The 19,640-nt window shown below is 41.4% G+C and overlaps 1 protein-coding gene across 1 annotated transcript; it reads left to right on the plus strand.

The window, feature by feature from the left end:
* The first annotated feature begins 7,608 nt into the window (after nucleotides 1-7,608).
* On the plus strand, nucleotides 7,609-19,590 carry pskh1 (protein serine kinase H1). Its single transcript, XM_066713570.1, has 3 exons — nucleotides 7,609-8,194; nucleotides 9,914-11,000; nucleotides 15,273-19,590. Exons 2-3 carry the CDS (start codon nucleotides 10,032-10,034, stop codon nucleotides 15,588-15,590), a joined length of 1,287 nt encoding a protein of 428 aa, XP_066569667.1. The 5' UTR covers nucleotides 7,609-8,194; nucleotides 9,914-10,031; the 3' UTR covers nucleotides 15,591-19,590.
* The last annotated feature ends 50 nt before the right edge of the window (nucleotides 19,591-19,640 follow it).

Genomic DNA, 19,640 nt, shown 5'->3' on the forward strand with positions numbered 1-19,640 from the left:
TGATTCCAGCCTGTGAATTCCTCCTTCACAAGTGATTGAAAATAATATAAACAGAACCAAGAGAAGAGGTAGTGCCTCAGAATACTGTACAGCAGGCCAAACCCTGGCAGTGAGAGGGTTAAACCATTAGACCTTCCATTTGCACTCTTAACTCCTGACACACACACGCACACGCACACACATACACACACACACACACACACACCCTCTCTCCCTTCATCCCCCTCCACCTCCATTTTCCTCAGCACCAACAACTAAACACAATAAATATGTATCGAGGGCTGCAGTGGGCTGTCTGATTGTGTCGCCATAATGGGTTGCAGAGGCTGCTGGACAGACTTGCACTGGCTATTTGTTTAGGGAGGCAGATTGACTGGTATTGTTTCCAGTTTTAAATTGCATTCTGCCTTTTGCTGGTAATGAGCGGGCAGGCGGCCAGTCTGGCGGTAGCAGTCTGATCCTGAGCCGAGGCATGTGAGCAGCACTGTTTCCACACTGGACTACTCAGCCCAGGGCTCAGCCTGGACTGCGTGTCTGATGACCCCTCGTGATCTGGACCTAGTCTGTTTAAATGGTGGAATCCCTCCTCAACACACCCTATTGCTGACAAATTGTCTAAAAAGGGACCTATAAGCCATCCTATAAGTAAATAACATCCAAATTACTTCATAATAAGAATAGACTTCTGTTTATATTGTTTTTCTTGTGGAGGGGTTGTCATTGTAGGGAGACATTGTAGGTATTTAAGGCAGAATGAAACCTGGGAACCTATTGTCCAAAGATTGCTGGATTCTAGCTCTGTGTTGGCAATCGCAAAACTGAAGAGGATTTTCTCATTGTCATTTGGAGAGATGGGCAAGTACAAGGTTGAGTGATATCTGTCTGAGAGCAGCTGCAAATACACAAATTACATGTGAGAAAATCAAAATATTTCAGCAACACAGCTATTTGCAGTTTGGAGAACAGGTGATCAATTGAATCCACAGCAGCTGTTGAGTGTATGAGTCCGTCAGTATGAGTGATGCACAGACGAGATGTGGTACTTCTTGAAAGGGTTTACTTTTGAATTATGGACCATGTGTTTGTTTCCTAATGGATCTGACAGCTTACCTAACCAAGGAGTAGGGAGGGGAACAGATTCTGTGCAATTAGGACAGATTGAGATTTTGTTGAGGAGGTATGGGTGGTCCCCTCCTTACAAGATTGTCCAGGGCCCCAATATTCCTGGCTGGAGCCTTGGACCTGATTGATTTCTTTGTTAGACCAGCTGCAGAACATATAAAATTCAGATCAGAAAGTTTTACTGTATGAGTCTTCAATAAGCCTTATTTACTGTTCACTTTAACCTGCCCTTGGAACTGCATAACTAGATATCAAATCATGTGTCAAAAGCCCTGCTGAACACCTACGGGATGGGCAGTGTGCTGAGTGGGGAAGCTGTTGAGAGTACAGATCCCAGAGCTGTGCACTCCTGGGCCCTGACACCAATGGAAAGATGAAGTCATCCCTCGCCCAGGTGAAAGCAGTGTGCGTGTGTGTTCAGCCATCCCACAGGAGACAGGTTCCCACAGTGTTTTGTCACAAACATGTATTCACCTGGGCAGGCATCCCATGGTGTAAACTAAATAACTACAGGGGCCTAGGTTGACAGAGAGAAAATAGCATATGTATATCTAAGAAGCATGTGTTTATGTCAGATGGCATGCATACAGAGGTAAAAATACCTTGTTTTGCAATCTTTGCAACAGCAGCAATAACAACAAAATGACAGAACACTTTTCCCTTTCACGCACACTGGGAACAGAGCTGAACACCATAAATACCTTCAGCTGAAAGGATGACGTGGCGACTAATTGTCAGAAAGACGGGTTTTGCCTCCTTCGTGACCAAGTGACATTTCTTTCGTCAATTCTTTCCCGCCTCTTTCAATTTTTCTTAAAATTCATTTCAGCTTTTGTGCAAGTCGAAACAAAGAAACAAAAAGAAAGAAAGCCTTGAAACATTGCAGCGCGGCCTTCGTCAATTAGTGAGTCTTGGCACGGGAGTGCATGTGGGGTCCCTGCCAATGTGAGGGCTGTGCTGTCCTTGGGGTGGGTGGGAGGGAGTGGAGGGAGAGGGGGTAATTGCATTAAACTGGAACAAAGCACTAACACTGGGGGGATTACGCTCCCTGGCCCAGTCAAACTAATGTTTTCCAGAACCACCAGCTGCCCCATTAGCCAGCAGCTGTCCCGCGGATGGGCACTGTTTTTAAAGTCTTTCCTGTTGTTTTAGGCTCCCATACCCACTAAATACCCTCATACTCCCCTGGTAAATCCCTGTAACGCTAGCTTTATTGTATTTAAAGGAAACCACAGTCCTTGATAATCTGCATATTTTTTCATTAGAGGCTCTTTCGAAATCCCAAGTCTAAGGATGTATTAATGGTAGCCTTGGACCGGAGCTGGGAAAGAGGATTAAGCCCTGCTGTTAAATGTATGTTTTAAAGGTTACAGCCACACGTGTCTTATCATGTTACCCTGCCTCCCGTTCATTAATTTCCACTCTGTTGTAGGCCAACTGTCCCATTTCCCGCTTTGCGGTGAAACAATGGCATTGCTCTGGTCTAGCTGCACACTCACAGGACCCAGAGTCAGAGAATGAGAGTGACAGACTTTATTCTCTAAGAATTGTTATTAGTATTTACACTCACCTAAAGGATTATTAGGAACACCTGTTCAATTTCTCATTAATGCAATTATCTAACCAACCAATCACATGGCAGTTGCTTCAATGCATTTAGGGGTGTGGTCCTGGTCAAGACAATGTCCTGAACTCCAAACTGAATGTCTGAATGGGAGAGAAAGGTGATTTAAGCAATTTTGAGCGTGGCATGGTTGTTGGTGCCAGACGGGCCGGTCTGAGTATTTCACAATCTGCTCAGTTACTGGGATTTTCACGCACAACCATTTCTAGGGTTTACAAAGAATGGTGTGAAAAGGGAAAAACATCCAGTATGCGGCAGTCCTGTGGGCGAAAATGCCTTGTTGATGCTAGAGGTCAGAGGAGAATGGGCCGACTGATTCAAGCTGATAGAAGAGCAACTTTGACTGAAATTACCACTCGTTACAACCGAGGTATGCAGCAAAGCATTTGTTAAGCCACAACACGTACAACCTTGAGGCGGATGGGCTACAACAGCAGAAGACCCCACCGGGTACCACTCATCTCCACTACAAATAGGAAAAAGAGGCTACAATTTGCACAAGCTCACCAAAATTGGACAGTTGAAGACTGGAAAAATGTTGCCTGGTCTGATGAGTCTCGATTTCTGTTGAGACATTCAGATGGTAGAGTCAGAATTTGGCGTAAACAGAATGAGAACATGGATCCATCATGCCTTGTTACCACTGTGCAGGCTGGTGGTGGTGGTGTAATGGTGTGGGGGATGTTTTCTTGGCACACTTTAGGCCCCTTAGTGCCAATTGGGCATCGTTTAAATGCCACGGCCTACCTGAGCATTGTTTCTGACCATGTCCATCCCTTTATGACCACCATGTACCCATCCTCTGATGGCTACTTCCAGCAGGATAATGCACCATGTCACAAAGGTCGAATCATTTCAAACTGGTTTCTTGAACATGACAATGAGTTCACTGTACTAAACTGGCCCCCACAGTCACCAGATCTCAACCCAATAGAGCATCTTTGGGATGTGGTGGAACGGGAGCTTCGTGCCCTGGATGTGCATCCCACAAATCTCCATCAACTGCAAGATGCTATCCTATCAATATGGGCCAACATTTCTAAAGAATGCTTTCAGCACCTTGTTGAATCAATGCCACGTAGAATTAAGGCAGTTCTGAAGGCGAAAGGGGGTCAAACATAGTATTAGTATGGTGTTCCTAATAATCCTTTAGGTGAGTGTATTTTTAACCTTGAATCTTTTCTGTCATTCTATTCTCTTGCAAGAGCTTGTTCCAGCTATTCCTTAATTCGGCAACTGGACAAATCAATCGTATTTAAGAAGATTGGCAATTGGGAAATATTTAACTTCATGAAACTAGTCTGAGGGACCGATAGTGGGTCCATGAGGTTGGGAAGCTCCCACTAAGTGGAATGAGCCAATGAGCTGCTGAATGGTGACTGTGGAGGGAGAGATACAGAGTGATAGACGCTGGGTCTGCTCTAAGCACCTTTTAAGGATTTGTAGGTGTTAGGTCAATTAAACAATTAAGGTCTGATTGTGCAATTAAAGCAGTGTTTTGTATTTGTTATTCTTTTACTTCCGTTTATTTGGCTTCAACACAGTGCAAGAAGTCTGTAGTGTGGAGTGGTGTGACACAAAATGTAGACAACACGACAAAGCAATAAGTTATGCGGTGTTAAAAACAGAACATACAGCAGAAGATACAACTGCAATGAAAAGATTTTCTCCAGTGGGCAAGATGCACTGTAAATGAGTTTGGCATTGTGCGAGGAACGTGTGGTCTTGGCCCTCTGAGACAGCTCTCTGCTTCTCCTGCATTAAGCACTGCTTGTGTTAAGAGGTTACTGTCTCAGGCTAATGTCTTTTTTATATTGCTCTCCTAAAACTTAGATTAGCATGCGTTACCACCTACAGTATATCACTCTTTAGTAAATTGTCTGTGCCAATTGAAGGTATAGACAGCAAAGAAAAAGTGAATATTAGTAAACTTTTATTATTATTATTCAGGTGTAATTTTTATTTTTTTATTTCCTCATGTATTTTCTCACAGGATTGACTGAACTGCAACAGTGGTTATAAAAACAATGTAATAACGATCTGATGAAGAGTGTGTGGGCTGAAATACCAACGGTTTGGTATGCAGATGCTGCTGTTTGCTTTCTCCGCAGTAAGGATTATGCTATGATGGAAACTTTATTTTCAGTCTTGGGTTCAATTTGTCTCCAAATTCATTTTTGGAAATAGACAGAAAGATCATTATTGGAATACTGGAAGATGGGATAAAGTAATGAGTTAGGATAGCTCAGCTCGTAAATCTTCAGGAGAATTTCAACAAAACTGTAGGAAGGAAGGCCTGTGGTTTGGTGGTTAAATTACCCCCTTTCTAAACATGTAAAACCAGAGTTGTGATTTTTTATCTTAAATTCCGCTGTTGAAGTTATAATGAAAGTAAATATTATTATTATTAGTAATAACAATAATCTGTATGCTTTTTGTATCACTTGTATCATTTACATATATATTAGCTTACATTTTATTAAAGCTGCTCACAAAGCGATAATGGTTTAAACACTATATCTCTGCCTACATATATGTGTATGCATATATATATATACATATATACACATATACATACACACACACACACACACACACACACACACACACACATATTATATATATATATTTCACCATCAGTCCATATCGATCCACTGCTGGATGAAGGCCTCCCCAAAATGTTTCCACTTGCTTCTAGCTTCTCCTTTCTATGCAACACCTACAATGTTTATGATTTAATCTTCCCATCTTTTATGTGGTCGTCTTAGAGGTATTTTATCACCTCTTGAGATCCATTCGATAGCTCCCTTTGTCCATCTTTGATCTGTTCTTCTTGCATTTTAACATTCTCACTCTTTCAATTATGTCACATTTTCATTTGTTCTCAGATCCATTCCATTTTTGTATTTCTTCTTGTTATCCCAAGCAGACATCTTTCCATAGCTCTTTGTGTCATCCACAGTTTCTGGATGTTTCTGCGATATTCTTTAGTACTGTGCAGGGACCCTGGTTCAAGACAACCAAGCAGAGCTACACTTAACACAGGTATTTGAAATGAGTATATGAGTATATGAACACATACATGGTTGTAACTGAGCTTAAAACATATTTTGGCAAATTGGGCAACTTACTTTGGCTGACAAGCAGATAGATATATACACTCACCTAAAGGATTATTAGGAACACCATACTAATACTGTGTTTGACCCCCTTTCACCTTCAGAACTGCCTTAATTCTACGTGGCATTGATTCAACAAGGTGCTGAAAGTATTCTTTAGAAATGTTGGCCCATATTGATAGGATAGCATCTTGCAGTTGATGGAGATTTGTGGGATGCACATCCAGGGCACGAAGCTCCCGTTCCACCACATCCCAAAGATGCTCTATTGGGTTGAGATCTGGTGACTGTGGGGGCCAGTTTAGTACAGTGAACTCATTGTCATGTTCAAGAAACCAATTTGAAATGATTCGACCTTTGTGACATGGTGCATTATCCTGCTGGAAGTAGCCATCAGAGGATGGGTACATGGTGGTCATAAAGGGATGGACATGGTCAGAAACAATGCTCAGGTAGGCCGTGGCATTTAAATGATGCCCAATTGGCACTAAGGGGTCTAAAGTGTGCCAAGAAAACATCCTCCACACCATTACACCACCACCACCAGCCTGCACAGTGGTAACAAGGCATGATGGATCCATGTTCTCATTCTGTTTACGCCAAATTCTGACTCTACCATCTGAATGTCTCAACAGAAATCGAGACTCATCAGACCAGGCAACATTTTTCCAGTCTTCAACTGTCCAATTTTGGTGAGCTTGTGCAAATTGTAGCCTCTTTTTCCTATTTGTAGTGGAGATGAGTGGTACCCGGTGGGGTCTTCTGCCGTTGTAGCCCATCCGCCTCAAGGTTGTACGTGTTGTGGCTTAACAAATGCTTTGCTGCATACCTCGGTTGTAACGAGTGGTTATTTCAGTCAAAGTTGCTCTTCTATCAGCTTGAATCAGTCGGCCCATTCTCCTCTGACCTCTAGCATCAACAAGGCATTTTCGCCCACAGGACTGCCGCATACTGGATGTTTTTCCCTTTTCACACCATTCTTTGTAAACCCTAGAAATGGTTGTGTGTGAAAATCCCAGTAACTGAGCAGATTGTGAAATACTCAGACCGGCTTGTCTGGCACCAACAACCATGCCACACTCAAAATTGCTTAAATCACCTTTCTTTCCCATTCAGACATTCAGTTTGGAGTTCAGGAGATTGTCTTGACCAGGACCACACCCCTAAATGCATTGAAGCAACTGCCATGTGATTGGTTGGTTAGATAATTGCATTAATGAGAAATTGAACAGGTGTTCCTAATAATCCTTTAGGTGAGTGTATATATGGAGGGTGACCAGAACGCGTTCACGTTGCTAATCGTGTGTATCTTAATTTTGGCGCTGATGAGCACCCATAGACAACTGTCGTCGGGGATCCGGCGCCCTCTACCCATTGCAAACAGTAATGAATTTCAACCCTTAAACAATCCCAGTGATAATCTTCCAGTCTCCGGTGGCCTTGCACAGGGAGTATTAAAACTCAGACACTGTGAGCAATATTTATTTTAACAGTCAGTATACATATAACTCGAATAAAAGTGAGAAAAACGTTTGAATTAACACCAATATGTATCCTATTTAATATTTTTACATGAATAACTGGTGGTGATTGTGGCCATTCACATATATTACTATTTATAATTAAATTACCAATGGCAAGAAACTTTTTTTGTTTTTAAATAGGTTGAGAGTTTTCAAATAGAAAATATGGGACATAAAGACAGCAGGAGACAGTGTCGGCCACCCTAACTACCGTTAGGGTGTTTATACCGTTTTTATTTTGCATGTTTTCCAAAGCAACATTGAAATTAACGCCATTTCGGCTCCCACACACAGCGGATATCTCGGTAGAAGTTCTGCACCACGAAGAGCCAACATGGCGGCCTTGGCATGACAGTTTCTCCATAAGACAGCTTCATCTAGTTGGTAAGGCGCATTGCTTGGTATCCAGGAAGTGAGATCACGACGGACTCGTATGTTTCTGGTGTCGAAAAAAGCCGAGGTCTTCCCAAAAAACTTTTCTAAAAAAAAGAAAAAAAAAAAGAAAAAAGGTGCAGATTTACGTTTTTGCAGCGGACAACAAGAGCCTGCAGTGCAGTCAGTTGTGCAATGCAGGACTGGGTTTCTCAGCTGGCCAGGCCTTACGTTACCGTTTTCCCAATAGGTTATTATTGTTAGGGTAGGAGAGACGGAAGGAGAAATACAACATATAAGAAAAAAAACAGAAACAAAAAATGGAGAGGAGAGCTCCTAGGAGGGAGTTGGGGAGGTCGGAGTTAGCGGGCTGTGAAAGGACTCTTTGCACCTTGAATTACTCCAAATAACCGTACGATCATATAGAGAGGAAGGTGAGTTTTTCTGCATAACTTAATATCACTTCAGATTTACAACGGAAAACAAAAAAGGATCTTGCTCTAGTCCACTTAATTAGTATGGGTTAAGTTGTGTGTGTTTGTTATGTTAACGTTTCAGTTCTGTTTAGTTAAAACAAATCATGAAATACCACACATAACTCGGCTTTGTAATAGTGAAAGTGAGTACATATGACATCGTGTTTACTTTTGTGTGTGAAATATGTCATGTTTAAAATAACCATTCATGAAAGCGGCATATCCCCATTCCCTTGACTATGGCCTACTACTTATCGTCTTTGGACATGTGTAAGTAGTTGGGTATATTGTGGTGTTATTTACTAAGATCAATACTTTAACGCGATTTAATAACACTAAATATTTGGATGCATTGTATCAGTGTTCAGAGGCTAGACTGCACAGCTGTCTTACGCCCTAAGTTTGCTTTCCGAGCTGCTGGTGGTGTTGTTAGATTGTCCTGTTTTGATTTGTGTCAGCCAGGTAACAACTGTCACGACCATTTTAATTAATCAATCAGTCATTGTTAAATAGACAGAACAACAAAATAACTTTCTCTCCAGTCTAGAAGCAGTCTCTTTGATTTTGGTGAAAGCTACAAAATACAAGTATTTGTAGCCTTGCCTATTTGAATGAATATACTGAATAAAACATACTGAAGTGGAATTCAACTTTATACTTTAAAGTGGCAATTCATATAAATATATGCAGAATTTTGCATTATATTTTGAGACCTTGTAAAATAAAAATCGGAATGCAGTTTTAGCATTATCATTATTATCATCATCATCATCATCATCATCAATAACCCTCTTCTACGTTTTCTCTGAAGTCCTGATCTCTCGTTGCCTCCAGCAACATAGTTATTTGACCACAGTAACAGAATGACAATGTGCTGTTTGAGATCTTCCGCTATTAACCAAAACATGCCCGTGCTATCTATGCAGGATACCATATGTGCTGTATGCATGTTTCCACACACGCATGAACCACAGAGCGCCTGGGTTAAGCGCCTGCAAATGTCGTGTTTATTTAAGATTAATAAACATCGATGCTTCTTGGGGGGGATAATGCTATTGTTGAGTTACTACAAATCCTGTTTATTTAAATATTTAGTCACAATTGTAAGCAAAGCGTGTCTTACCCCATACCTTTGTGGTTTGTGTCTCTGTAATAGCCATGGGTTATTCCGTTATTTATTTTTTAATGTTTACCATTTTCTGTATTGTGAATATATACATTCATATTCATACACACATGTTTTCAATTAAATACAAATATAGTAGTGCATGGAACTGTATGTGTAATGCACTGTGCTGTATATGTTTTTAATTCAACTTCTGTAACATTCCTTTCCCTTACATGAAAGGCACTCCTTTGGTAGCAGGACACAGTATAAATGAATCTGTTTTGCCGAAGTACACACACACAAACATATATATATATATATATATAGCAATTAAGTCAGAGGTTCATGCTAAAACATGTATTTAGAATGTGCTGTTCCAATGGAAAAACATTTTAAAATAAAAAAACAAACAAACAAACAAACCACCACTCCAAACACAGACCTCATGTATTAATTGTTCTGAACACAGATGATTAAATAATTGATTTTCGTTGTTTAAAAAATGGATTAAAAGCTCATGTCGTAAACCATCTGAACTAAAATTTTTTGCATTTTACATCTTCTTCCAGATTTTGCTTTATTTATTTTAGTTTTCTCCGAAACCCAAAGCTGTATCGTCCAAACAAAGGTACCGGAAGATGGCAGGCAGATAAAGATGCCCGCTGGCACCAGGGGCAGGATCGTGACATGATGGGCTGTGGGACGAGTAAAGTACTTCCCGAGCCGCCCAATGACGTCCAGCTCGACCTGGTGAAGAAGGTGGAGCCCTACACAGGGCAGAACACGGACAAGTATAAGCACTTCATCACAGACGATGGCAGTGGGGCAAAGACAGGGGAGAAGATATGCTCCCCATCCCCAGCCCAGGCCGGACACAACCCCTACAGCCCGGCCGGGGATCTTCTCCATGGACACCAGGACACCAGCGACCCCCGGAGGAACAAGGTGGCCAAATACCGGGCCAAGTTCGACCCGCGAGTGACGGCCAAGTATGATATCAAGGCCCTGATTGGCCGCGGCAGCTTCAGCCGGGTGGTGCGCGTGGAACACAAGAGCACCAAGCAGCCCTATGCCATCAAGATGATCGAGACCAAGTACCGGGAGGGGCGGGAGGTGTGTGAATCGGAGCTGAATGTGCTGCGGCGCGTGCGGCACACCAACATCATCCAGCTGATCGAGGTCTTCGAGACGCAGGAGCGGGTCTACATGGTGATGGAGCTGGCCACCGGGGGCGAGCTCTTTGACCGCATCATCGCCAAGGGCTCTTTCACGGAGAGGGATGCCACTCGGGTGCTGCAGATGGTGCTGGATGGGGTGAAGTACCTGCACACACTGGGCATCACCCACCGTGACCTGAAGCCCGAGAACCTCTTGTACTACCACCCCGGTACAGACTCCAAGATCATGATCACAGATTTTGGCCTGGCCAGCACCCGCAAGAAAGGGGACGAGTGCCTAATGAAAACGACTTGCGGCACACCTGAGTACATTGCACCAGAGATCCTGGTGCGGAAGCCCTACTCCAACGCGGTGGACATGTGGGCCCTGGGCGTGATCTCATACATCCTCCTCAGTGGCACCATGCCCTTTGAAGACGACAACAGGACGAGGTTGTACAGGCAAATACTGAAGGGAAAATACAGTTACTCAGGGGAGGTAAGCACAGCTGTTTTTCCTGCTTTATTCAACCACTGCTTAGTTGTCTTCGCAGAGACTAGATATTCTAATTTTGGATTTGCATTAAATTTTTCTTAAATCTTAGAATCTCTAAAAGTGAATGCATATATAATTAATTAGCCTGACACCTAAAATAATGCTTAGAATGTCTATGATGAACTGTGAGCCTGCAGAAAGGAGGGACTTTTCCCTAGAACTCATTGTCTGCATGAGTAGTTTACCTACTGACCCAACCTGGCCAACACCAATATTACAAGTCTCTGCCCAGTTCAATTAACCCTGTAGAAACCCCATTCTGTCTTTAACATCCTGAGCAGATAGGTGAATTGATTAAATATATAAACAAACATACAAATATATAACTAAAGACAACCCTGCCAGTTTTCATTTTCTATTTTCTATTAGTTATCTGCATTGTTGCCGATGAAACTGAAACTGACTTTGGGAGATATGTCAGATTTTGACAGTTCACTGTTCTGGTTTAGAAGTGTTGAAATGAGAAATTCCTGTTACTTTGAAAGGTGACCTCTTCATTCCGAACTTGTGAAATTGGTTTGGGAGGGAGGACAGCCCCCATACCATTCAATTGGCTTTCCTGCTGATCAACAATAGCGGGGAAGGATAGAATCCATTTAAGTTGTAAAAATGGAAGAGATTGGGCTGTGGTGGCAATCTGTGGACAAGAGAGCCTGTGTAAGGAAGGCAGAGGAGAGGTGCAGGGAGTGTGAGCTAGAAACCATAAAATACTTGTCATTTTAAACGGCGTCACTTTGATCATGTGAAACCCCACGATGAAACTGAGTTGACTGACGGTCAAGACTGCGTGCTATGAATATGCAATGCAGTCTCCGGGACTGCAAGTGATGCATTTGTGGTTTAAAGGTTTGCAGGTCCCTGTGAAAATGCAGTAATTGGGTTAAATACTACCTAATTGGTAACTAAAGAAAGAAGTATAAATAAATGGACAGTAACATTTTTTTGTGTATCTTCTATGACATTAGTTATTTATGTATTTGTGTACGTACCTTTACTATTCCTTCAGTTCAATTAATTTTGTCGTCTGCTGTCAATTCAGGAAAGTGTCTGCAAGGTATTAACAAAGTCTCACTTAGTTAGATTACTACCGCAGTCTTTGAGCCCAGCTTGCATTCTCACCAGCAACACAAGCGTATTGAATCCATGGGCGACTCTGGGGGAGTTGAAGCGTAAAGAGCAATTCCTAAAGCACACTGCTTTCTTCTCACACTTAAAAACCAGTGCGTCAGTGGACATTGCTCTCGGAGTCTATATCATGTCAGCCAGCTATGCTTTGGAGTCTGTCAGGTATCGGCAGTCATGGGTTGTCAGACCACTGAATGTTTGCATGACAGATGGGGAAATAAATAATTTAAAATAAGATGTTTCTTCAACAACAACAACTGGAAAGAACATACCCAGAAGCTCTGCATGTTTCTCTTTGAGGTAAGACAAGAGAGGTTCAAAAATATGTCTGGCGAAAAGATCAATAAATGTGTTTTTGTAGTACTGCAGTCAGATGTTTGTGGTGTGTGTTTGTGTACACCCCCTGGGCACCGGAGTTTATTCTTCAGCAGGAATATTCCCGTCCTACAATACGCCTGTGTGATCACAGCCCGCTCCTTCAACTCAGCACAGCTTCTTCAACAGTCTTTATCTCTCTTTTGAGATCTGTGTAGAAAGAAGCTGCACAAAGCGGCGGAGTGCAGTACCAAGTTACTGTCATCCCTTTCCTCTCCCTGGCTGCCCACGTTCCTAGCCCTGCACTGAGCTACTCAGGCTGGGGCTGCAGTGCGCCAACGCTCTGCCAATGCCGTGCCATACGGTGTGTTTGAGACAGGTGGATAGGCATCCCGGCGAAAAATGAACTTCTGACCCTGCTGCCGTAGTGTCACTGTTTCTGTATATTTTGACTTCGATTGTCAGCTCACAAACCACTGCAGTGCAGCAAGGGCCAGATACTGGGAAGCTCTTTTGCATTGCGATAAATACAGCATGGGCTTGAGAAGCTACTGGCAATCTTGAGTTTGTACAGTATTATTAAATCTGTGCATAAGTGCTGTGAAGAGCTTTCCCTGTTATATTTTGCTGTCATCTGGGTCTGGTCATTGTGAGAAATGTCATAAAGATATACTGTGGACCCAGTTAGCACTACCAATCTTTTTATATCCTAGAAATACAATTAGTTCTAAAGTTCCTTTCCTAAATCAAAATCAGTTTTTAACAGTTTACATTTTTCCTTAATGCTGCAGTATTCATTTAATTGTTAGGGTTTGTGTTACTTCCCTCTACTCCAGCTTTTTTGAATACAAATATTTTCCCCGCATTAGCGTTGTAATTGTGCAATATTCTGTATTGAATTAGACAAATTTCAGAGGAGGAGCAGGAGACTAACCTTAAAACCTTGAACACAGTCTTAATCCATCATACTTGCCCATCTCTAATGTAACCTCTAACCCCGTGACTGAGCTGCCAGGACCACTTCAGAGCCAGCCAGTTCTGTGCCTTGACTGTGCAGGTTGGAGATGACTGAAAGATATGTGGGAAATGAATCAGGAGATGCACAGTAATACAAAGCTTGTGCAAACCTCCTGATGGCACATCCTAACACTGATTATGTATTTTTTTTATTTTTAAACAGTTGAAATGGAGTGGCTGCCTGCTACCCTTTTACGTAAATGTGTTTAATCTGCAGAGTGACAATCTGTCAGTCCCACAGGACCAGGGCAGCAGTGCATTTGTACCTGTCACTCGAGAATCAGGCTCAGCGGAGATCTGCACAGAAGTGTGGAATTCGAAGAGTAAGGTACTCATCCCACCGGTACTGGGAGAGAGATGTATACACACACTTTGGTGTTCTTGAGTTTGATACACTGCCTTTGCGACCTTCACCTGAGCTTTTTAAAGCATTATAAGACCATTAAGAACACTGAAGAACTTTATTCCTCTGCCTTATTCAGATGGATCAAGAGAATGACTGTAGGAGGAGACCTTCAGTTATGTGAAGAAAACATGAAGAACAGTGGGGATAGATCTGGGACATTCCTCTGCTGTGTTTGCAATTTTTATTTCTGCTGTTGTAAAGTGCTACGTGATATCGAACGGAGAGTTGTTATGCATTGCTTCTAGAGTGGACAAACTCCTGAGCTTGTATGTCTCCCATCTAATTGCTTTATTAATATCAAAGTGAACGCCTGGAGCACAGACCTCAAGCCAACTTTGTTTGAGCAAGACCATTCTCCTCCTCCCTTAGGTATTCCTTGTGGCTTATAAAGAAGTAAATACACTTATCTTTAGACCTTCGCTTTCTTTTGCTCATGTGTGTGTTGCATGTAATTCCACAGCTCTTATTGAGAAGAGGTTGTTTCGCTGCACTAAAGCTGCTCTAAATGTCACTTGGCAGCCCAATCCCATCTTGTCACAAGTCACAAAGCTCATTTAGTTCATGGCACATTGACTCCAGCCTGGTCTGTAGAAACTGTGCTGCTTTGTGGTGGCTGCAGCACAGGACAGCACTGAATATACAGCTGGAGTCTACAGAAGGCCATTGCAGTGCCATGGCTACAGGTCTCGTGATTATGCCCAACATCTGCATGTGAATTGCGCCATTTATAAATAATGAACTGTAGGATATAATCATGCTCTTGGGGATCTTTGAGATGTCTCTCTCTCTCTCTCTCTCCAGCATCAAGGTTCTTTGTTTTGGGCCTTAATTTATGTAGCAGAACTGCTTAATATTGTAAAATTGTTCAGAATATGAATTATTATTCATAATAATAAATCTCATTCTTCCTGTGAGAGATTGATCACATTTAATGCTCATTATTTCATAGAACTCTTTTGCTATAGTCTTACATCTTATCTTCTTGTTTATTGATTTTTAATTGGTTTCTGCAGGGCAACTTACGTTACGATGCTGACTGGAAATGAGGCTTTTCCTTATTTCAAATACTGATCTCCTCAGAAACATTCATTTAAATTTGCGCGTGTGGATGAATAAATGAGAGACACCTCAACTCTGGAGCCCGTCTTCTTTTTACCTGCTCTCTACTGCCCTCTACTGAGTGAATGTATTTTTTATGAAGCTATAGCTTATCACCCAGTTGTTTTTTTTCTTGCTCTTCAACCATTATTTTAATTATGTGTATTTTTACTTTAATATTATTATCCTGCATTATGTGCTTTTCTGCAGTGACCTAATTACTCTTTCCCTCTCTCTCTCTTTCTGTCCTGCAGCCCTGGCCTAGTGTTTCCAACCTGGCCAAAGACTTCATAGACCGTGTGCTGACGGTGGACCCCAGCGAGCGCATGACGGCGGGCCAGGCCCTGAAGCACCCCTGGGTGGTCAGCATGGCCGCCTCTTCCTCCATGAAGAACCTGCACCGCTCCATCTCCCAGAACCTCCTGAAGAGGGCATCCTCGCGCTGCCAGAGCACCAAGTCCGCCCAGTCCACACGCTCCAGCCGCTCTACCAAGTCCACCAAGTCTCGGCGCGTGCGGGAGAGGGAGCTGCGGGAGCTCAACCTGCGCTACCAGCAGCAGTACAATGGCTGAGGACAAGACTGGCCCAGGCCCACCTCCACTGCTGCTGTCCCGGCTCCCCCCACAAACACCCTCCACCCTCTGCTCTCTCTCTCTTTCTGTTATTCTTTCCCCATTTTGTTTTCATTTTTTTTTTGTAACTGTCTTTTATTTATTTATTATGTTCTTTTTCTTAAGGAAAATCTTGGTGGTTTTAAAGTTGAATGATCTGTTGAACAGAATTCTATAAAAGTGTTATGAAGGATTCTTTCCAAAGCCAAAAAAACAATCGTAATGACAACGGTTTCCACAAAGAATGCTGCTGTAGAAGTTGTGTAAAAGCCTCTATGAAAAGGCATTGTGAGTAAAGGAGCAGGCATGCCCCTGCTGTGAACCATGAGTGGAAGCATTAAGTCTACAAAAAAACAAAGGAAGTCTGAGGCCTTACACACACACACCTTGGGGCACAATGTCACTGTGTTAGAAATCAGTTTAACAATTACAGTTGTTACATTTTTTCAGCAAGTGATTTTCATATTAGAAATCTTTGCTAATGACTTTATCTGATCATATGAAGGTTTTAATTTCAAGGAGTGCTACCACTTAATTAAGCAAGCTGCCACAGAAGTATCTAGGTCTCTAGGTAATTAAATAATATTTGACAACTGAGCGCTGAAATGGCAAGACCATCTATGCAAATGTAGACGATCCCCTCAGACTTCTAACAGTGTTTATCTCCACCTTTAGTAACATGCTTATAGCTGTCTACCAATGGATTGCTAATCTTAGTCTGAGGTTATTTTATTTGTATTCCTTTCCAATATTCAGTACAGTACTCTTGTCTTTGCACACTGTAAACACTCACTGGATGATAAACACCTCTAGGAATAGTATGATCTTTTTTTAGTGCCAGAACAAGCAGGCAGGGGTTAATTGACTGCAGATCTCTGGCCAATGTTTGCCATGTATTTATTTAAAATGTTTATTTGTTACCCACAGTAACTTTATTGAACTGTCAATGCGATTTGACATGAGTCCAATGCTTTAGATAGCCACAAGGCACAAGTTCAGAAAGATATTAACATGATCCTGTGAGCAATTGCAAAACCAGTATGCATGACCATGGCATACTGAGAGTGATGTTTTAAATGCACTCCCTGTGTGTGTGTTTTTTAATAGGGAGTTTTGGCTAGCCCTGATGCACATTATATCTATATTTTTTGTCTCTTCTTCAAGTTATTTAATTTTTTTAAATTCCAGCCTCAAAGGACAGTAACATTTCCCTGGACATGTTGAAAGGAAAGTAGGCAGATTTACTTGGAAGCAGAGTGTTTGTAAACATGACTCGTGTACCCAGGAAGAAAGGAAGGAAGCTTGACTGAGCTGACTGTGCCTGTTCATCCCAGCTCTAAGTTTTTCTTCCCTTCATGCTTTGCTTTGTAATCGACACTGCAGAAGCTACTGTGCCAAATACTCAAATATGTCAAGTGTCTGATGTGTGGTTATCAAACTAAGAGGTGTTTATCAAGTGTCATTCCCTCTTCTCAGCCCCTACTATATATTGCATACTGAGCCTCAGTTCGCTTGAACCGTCTGGCTGCATCAGATTCCAATGTTCGCGATGTGGAACCTAGTCTCTCGGCCTTCGCACTGGAGCACGACTGACTTTCATCTGACAGTCAAGAGAAACGTTTGTTACAAACAGGAATAAAGTCACATTTACTAATTTGCAAAAAGCCAATCACTGCCAGTGCGTGAGGCAGGGACTTTTTTTTTTTTTTTCTTCCCCCCCTGGTAAATCTTCTACAGTTAATTGAAGTTCACAGACTACTGTTAAGCTGCCACATATCTTGCCCAATATATATATATATATATTTTTTTTTGTCTGGATGCTGTCTTCTGTATGATTTACCACTTCAACAAAGCACTTAAAGTGAAGTCCTATTTTTGTGGTTTCCTCTCTATATAAGTATCTAACGGTGTTTAGAAGGATACTTTTTGTTTTTTGTAAAAGTGTGTGGGGGGGGGGGAACCAAACAAACATTTCAATTTCAAAATTTAATTTTAGAAGCCAGTATTACTTTGCCAAGAGGGAAACATGATGTAAAACATTCTAAAATATACATGTATTTTGACAGGACAGCTGGATAAAACGACTGAACTGTTAACCTGCAGTGGTATCTTCATGACAGTGCCAGCTATACATACAGGGAAATCAAAAATGCTGTTTATTTCTATGGGCATTCATGGAGAATTTTAGTCATGCCAACAAAATCTGATCTTAACGATGTCTCCACTCCATTACCAGCATGGGGAGCTTACACTGTGTTTCTGTAGTGTCACTTTCACCAGCATAGATGACCTTACCCGCTTTTAGAAAAGGATTATATAATTATGTCATTATTAGATCATTTTAAGGCCTCTAAACACAAAGTGTAATTCACATCCTTGTTGTGTTCCTAGACTCTCAGCCCAGGGTGTTCTGGGTAGTTTTTCTTGCCAAACTAGTTTATTACATAAGCTAGTTAATTGAATAAGCTGTGAGTTGCTCACTGTATTGCTCACAAACCTAGAAGACACTGAAAAGGTCTGTCAAAGGTGTTTTGTGATTTACAGTGCTAGTTGGGAAGACGTCTGTTGGTTGACAGGGGTGGGAGGTGCAGAACATACCTACATTGAGCGATTATGGCTGGTATGTTAGGGCACAAGTGCAGTTAGCCATTGCTTGTTTCCATGGTTTTTGACATCTGATCAGAAGAGTGCATTTCAGTGTAGTTTCTACAGAGAGAGTTTTCCACAACACTATGGATCTGGTTTTAGAAGGAGATATGAAGGACCTACAACACTGTTGCCATTGAGTATATTATTCCTTATGTTTTTTAAGGAACATAGTTTGGATTTTTACATTTTGTCTTTTATTTTTAGGTTGGGGGGGGGCTTTACAATGATATAGTCAACAAGACCAGCTTTACCAAACTTTATTTGTTTCCTGGGGGGTGGGGTTCTTGTGATCTTTAATGTTATTTAACCATTTACAGTTTTTACTTTTTATTTTTTTTTCAACGAGATGTGAATTTTGAAATACTGGAATTGCTGAAGAGCTGACGTGAATCATTGTGGTCCATGCTGTCTTCGTCTCAGTTGCTGAATGGGTTAACTCGGATACCAGTGTTTCACTTTGAGAAGGAGACCGCATGCTTTTCGTTGCCCTGGACCTGTAACTGCACGATGACTGCAGTCGTCTTTTGCGTTTGACCCTAGCACTTTTAAAGTGACCTGTGGATAAAAGTGGATGTCTGGGTCCCTTTTTTAAAATAAATAGTACTTGTATTTTGTTTATAACACTTTTGATAGATTCTTGACTATCACATTGCCTTATCTGTTGTGACCAAAAATATTTCAGTCAAGGTATTTGAGCATCAGAAGACACTGATTGTCTTAACACTGATGCCTTCTTTACTATGTTAATTTTAGTTGTCAGACTTGTAATTAAAATCAAGCACTAATTAAAGAATGAGAAGTCACCCACAGTGTTGCCTATATTTAAACTGTGGTTACTTATAGCTCTTCAATGGCAACATAATAAATTACACATGGTCAAGATGTTGTAAATTAATTAGCAGATTGAGCCTGAAGCCATTTATAATAGCTTGGTTTACTTCACAGTTACACACTTTGCAGGACTGTGTAATGAACAGATACTTTTTTATAGTAATTTGTAGGAATAAATAAAAATGTTTTTGTATTTACTGTTTATGTTTTGATATTTCATATACATATGGTTCACCTGAAACTCATTCTCAAGGTGAGTTTGTGCCCTTTACAGTACAAAGCGAAAAACAGCACTGTCTCCTTATCAGAAGTTATTTTTTTTAAATATATGTGTTTGCATCAGATGTATTTTTAAATGTGTTTGTGTGTGTTTATAATGAAGGTTAATGAATAGATTTTTTTATTTACTTTTTTTAATGATGAACTGGTTCAGTCTTAGTTTTGTGTATAATGTGCCTACAAAATAAACCATATAACTTTTCTTACTGTGTTCTTTGTGCAGTCAAAATGTCACCCACACATGCACAATTA

This window comes from Amia ocellicauda, chromosome 9 (assembly GCF_036373705.1).
Source record: "Amia ocellicauda isolate fAmiCal2 chromosome 9, fAmiCal2.hap1, whole genome shotgun sequence".
Classification (NCBI taxonomy): Eukaryota; Metazoa; Chordata; class Actinopteri; order Amiiformes; family Amiidae; genus Amia; species Amia ocellicauda.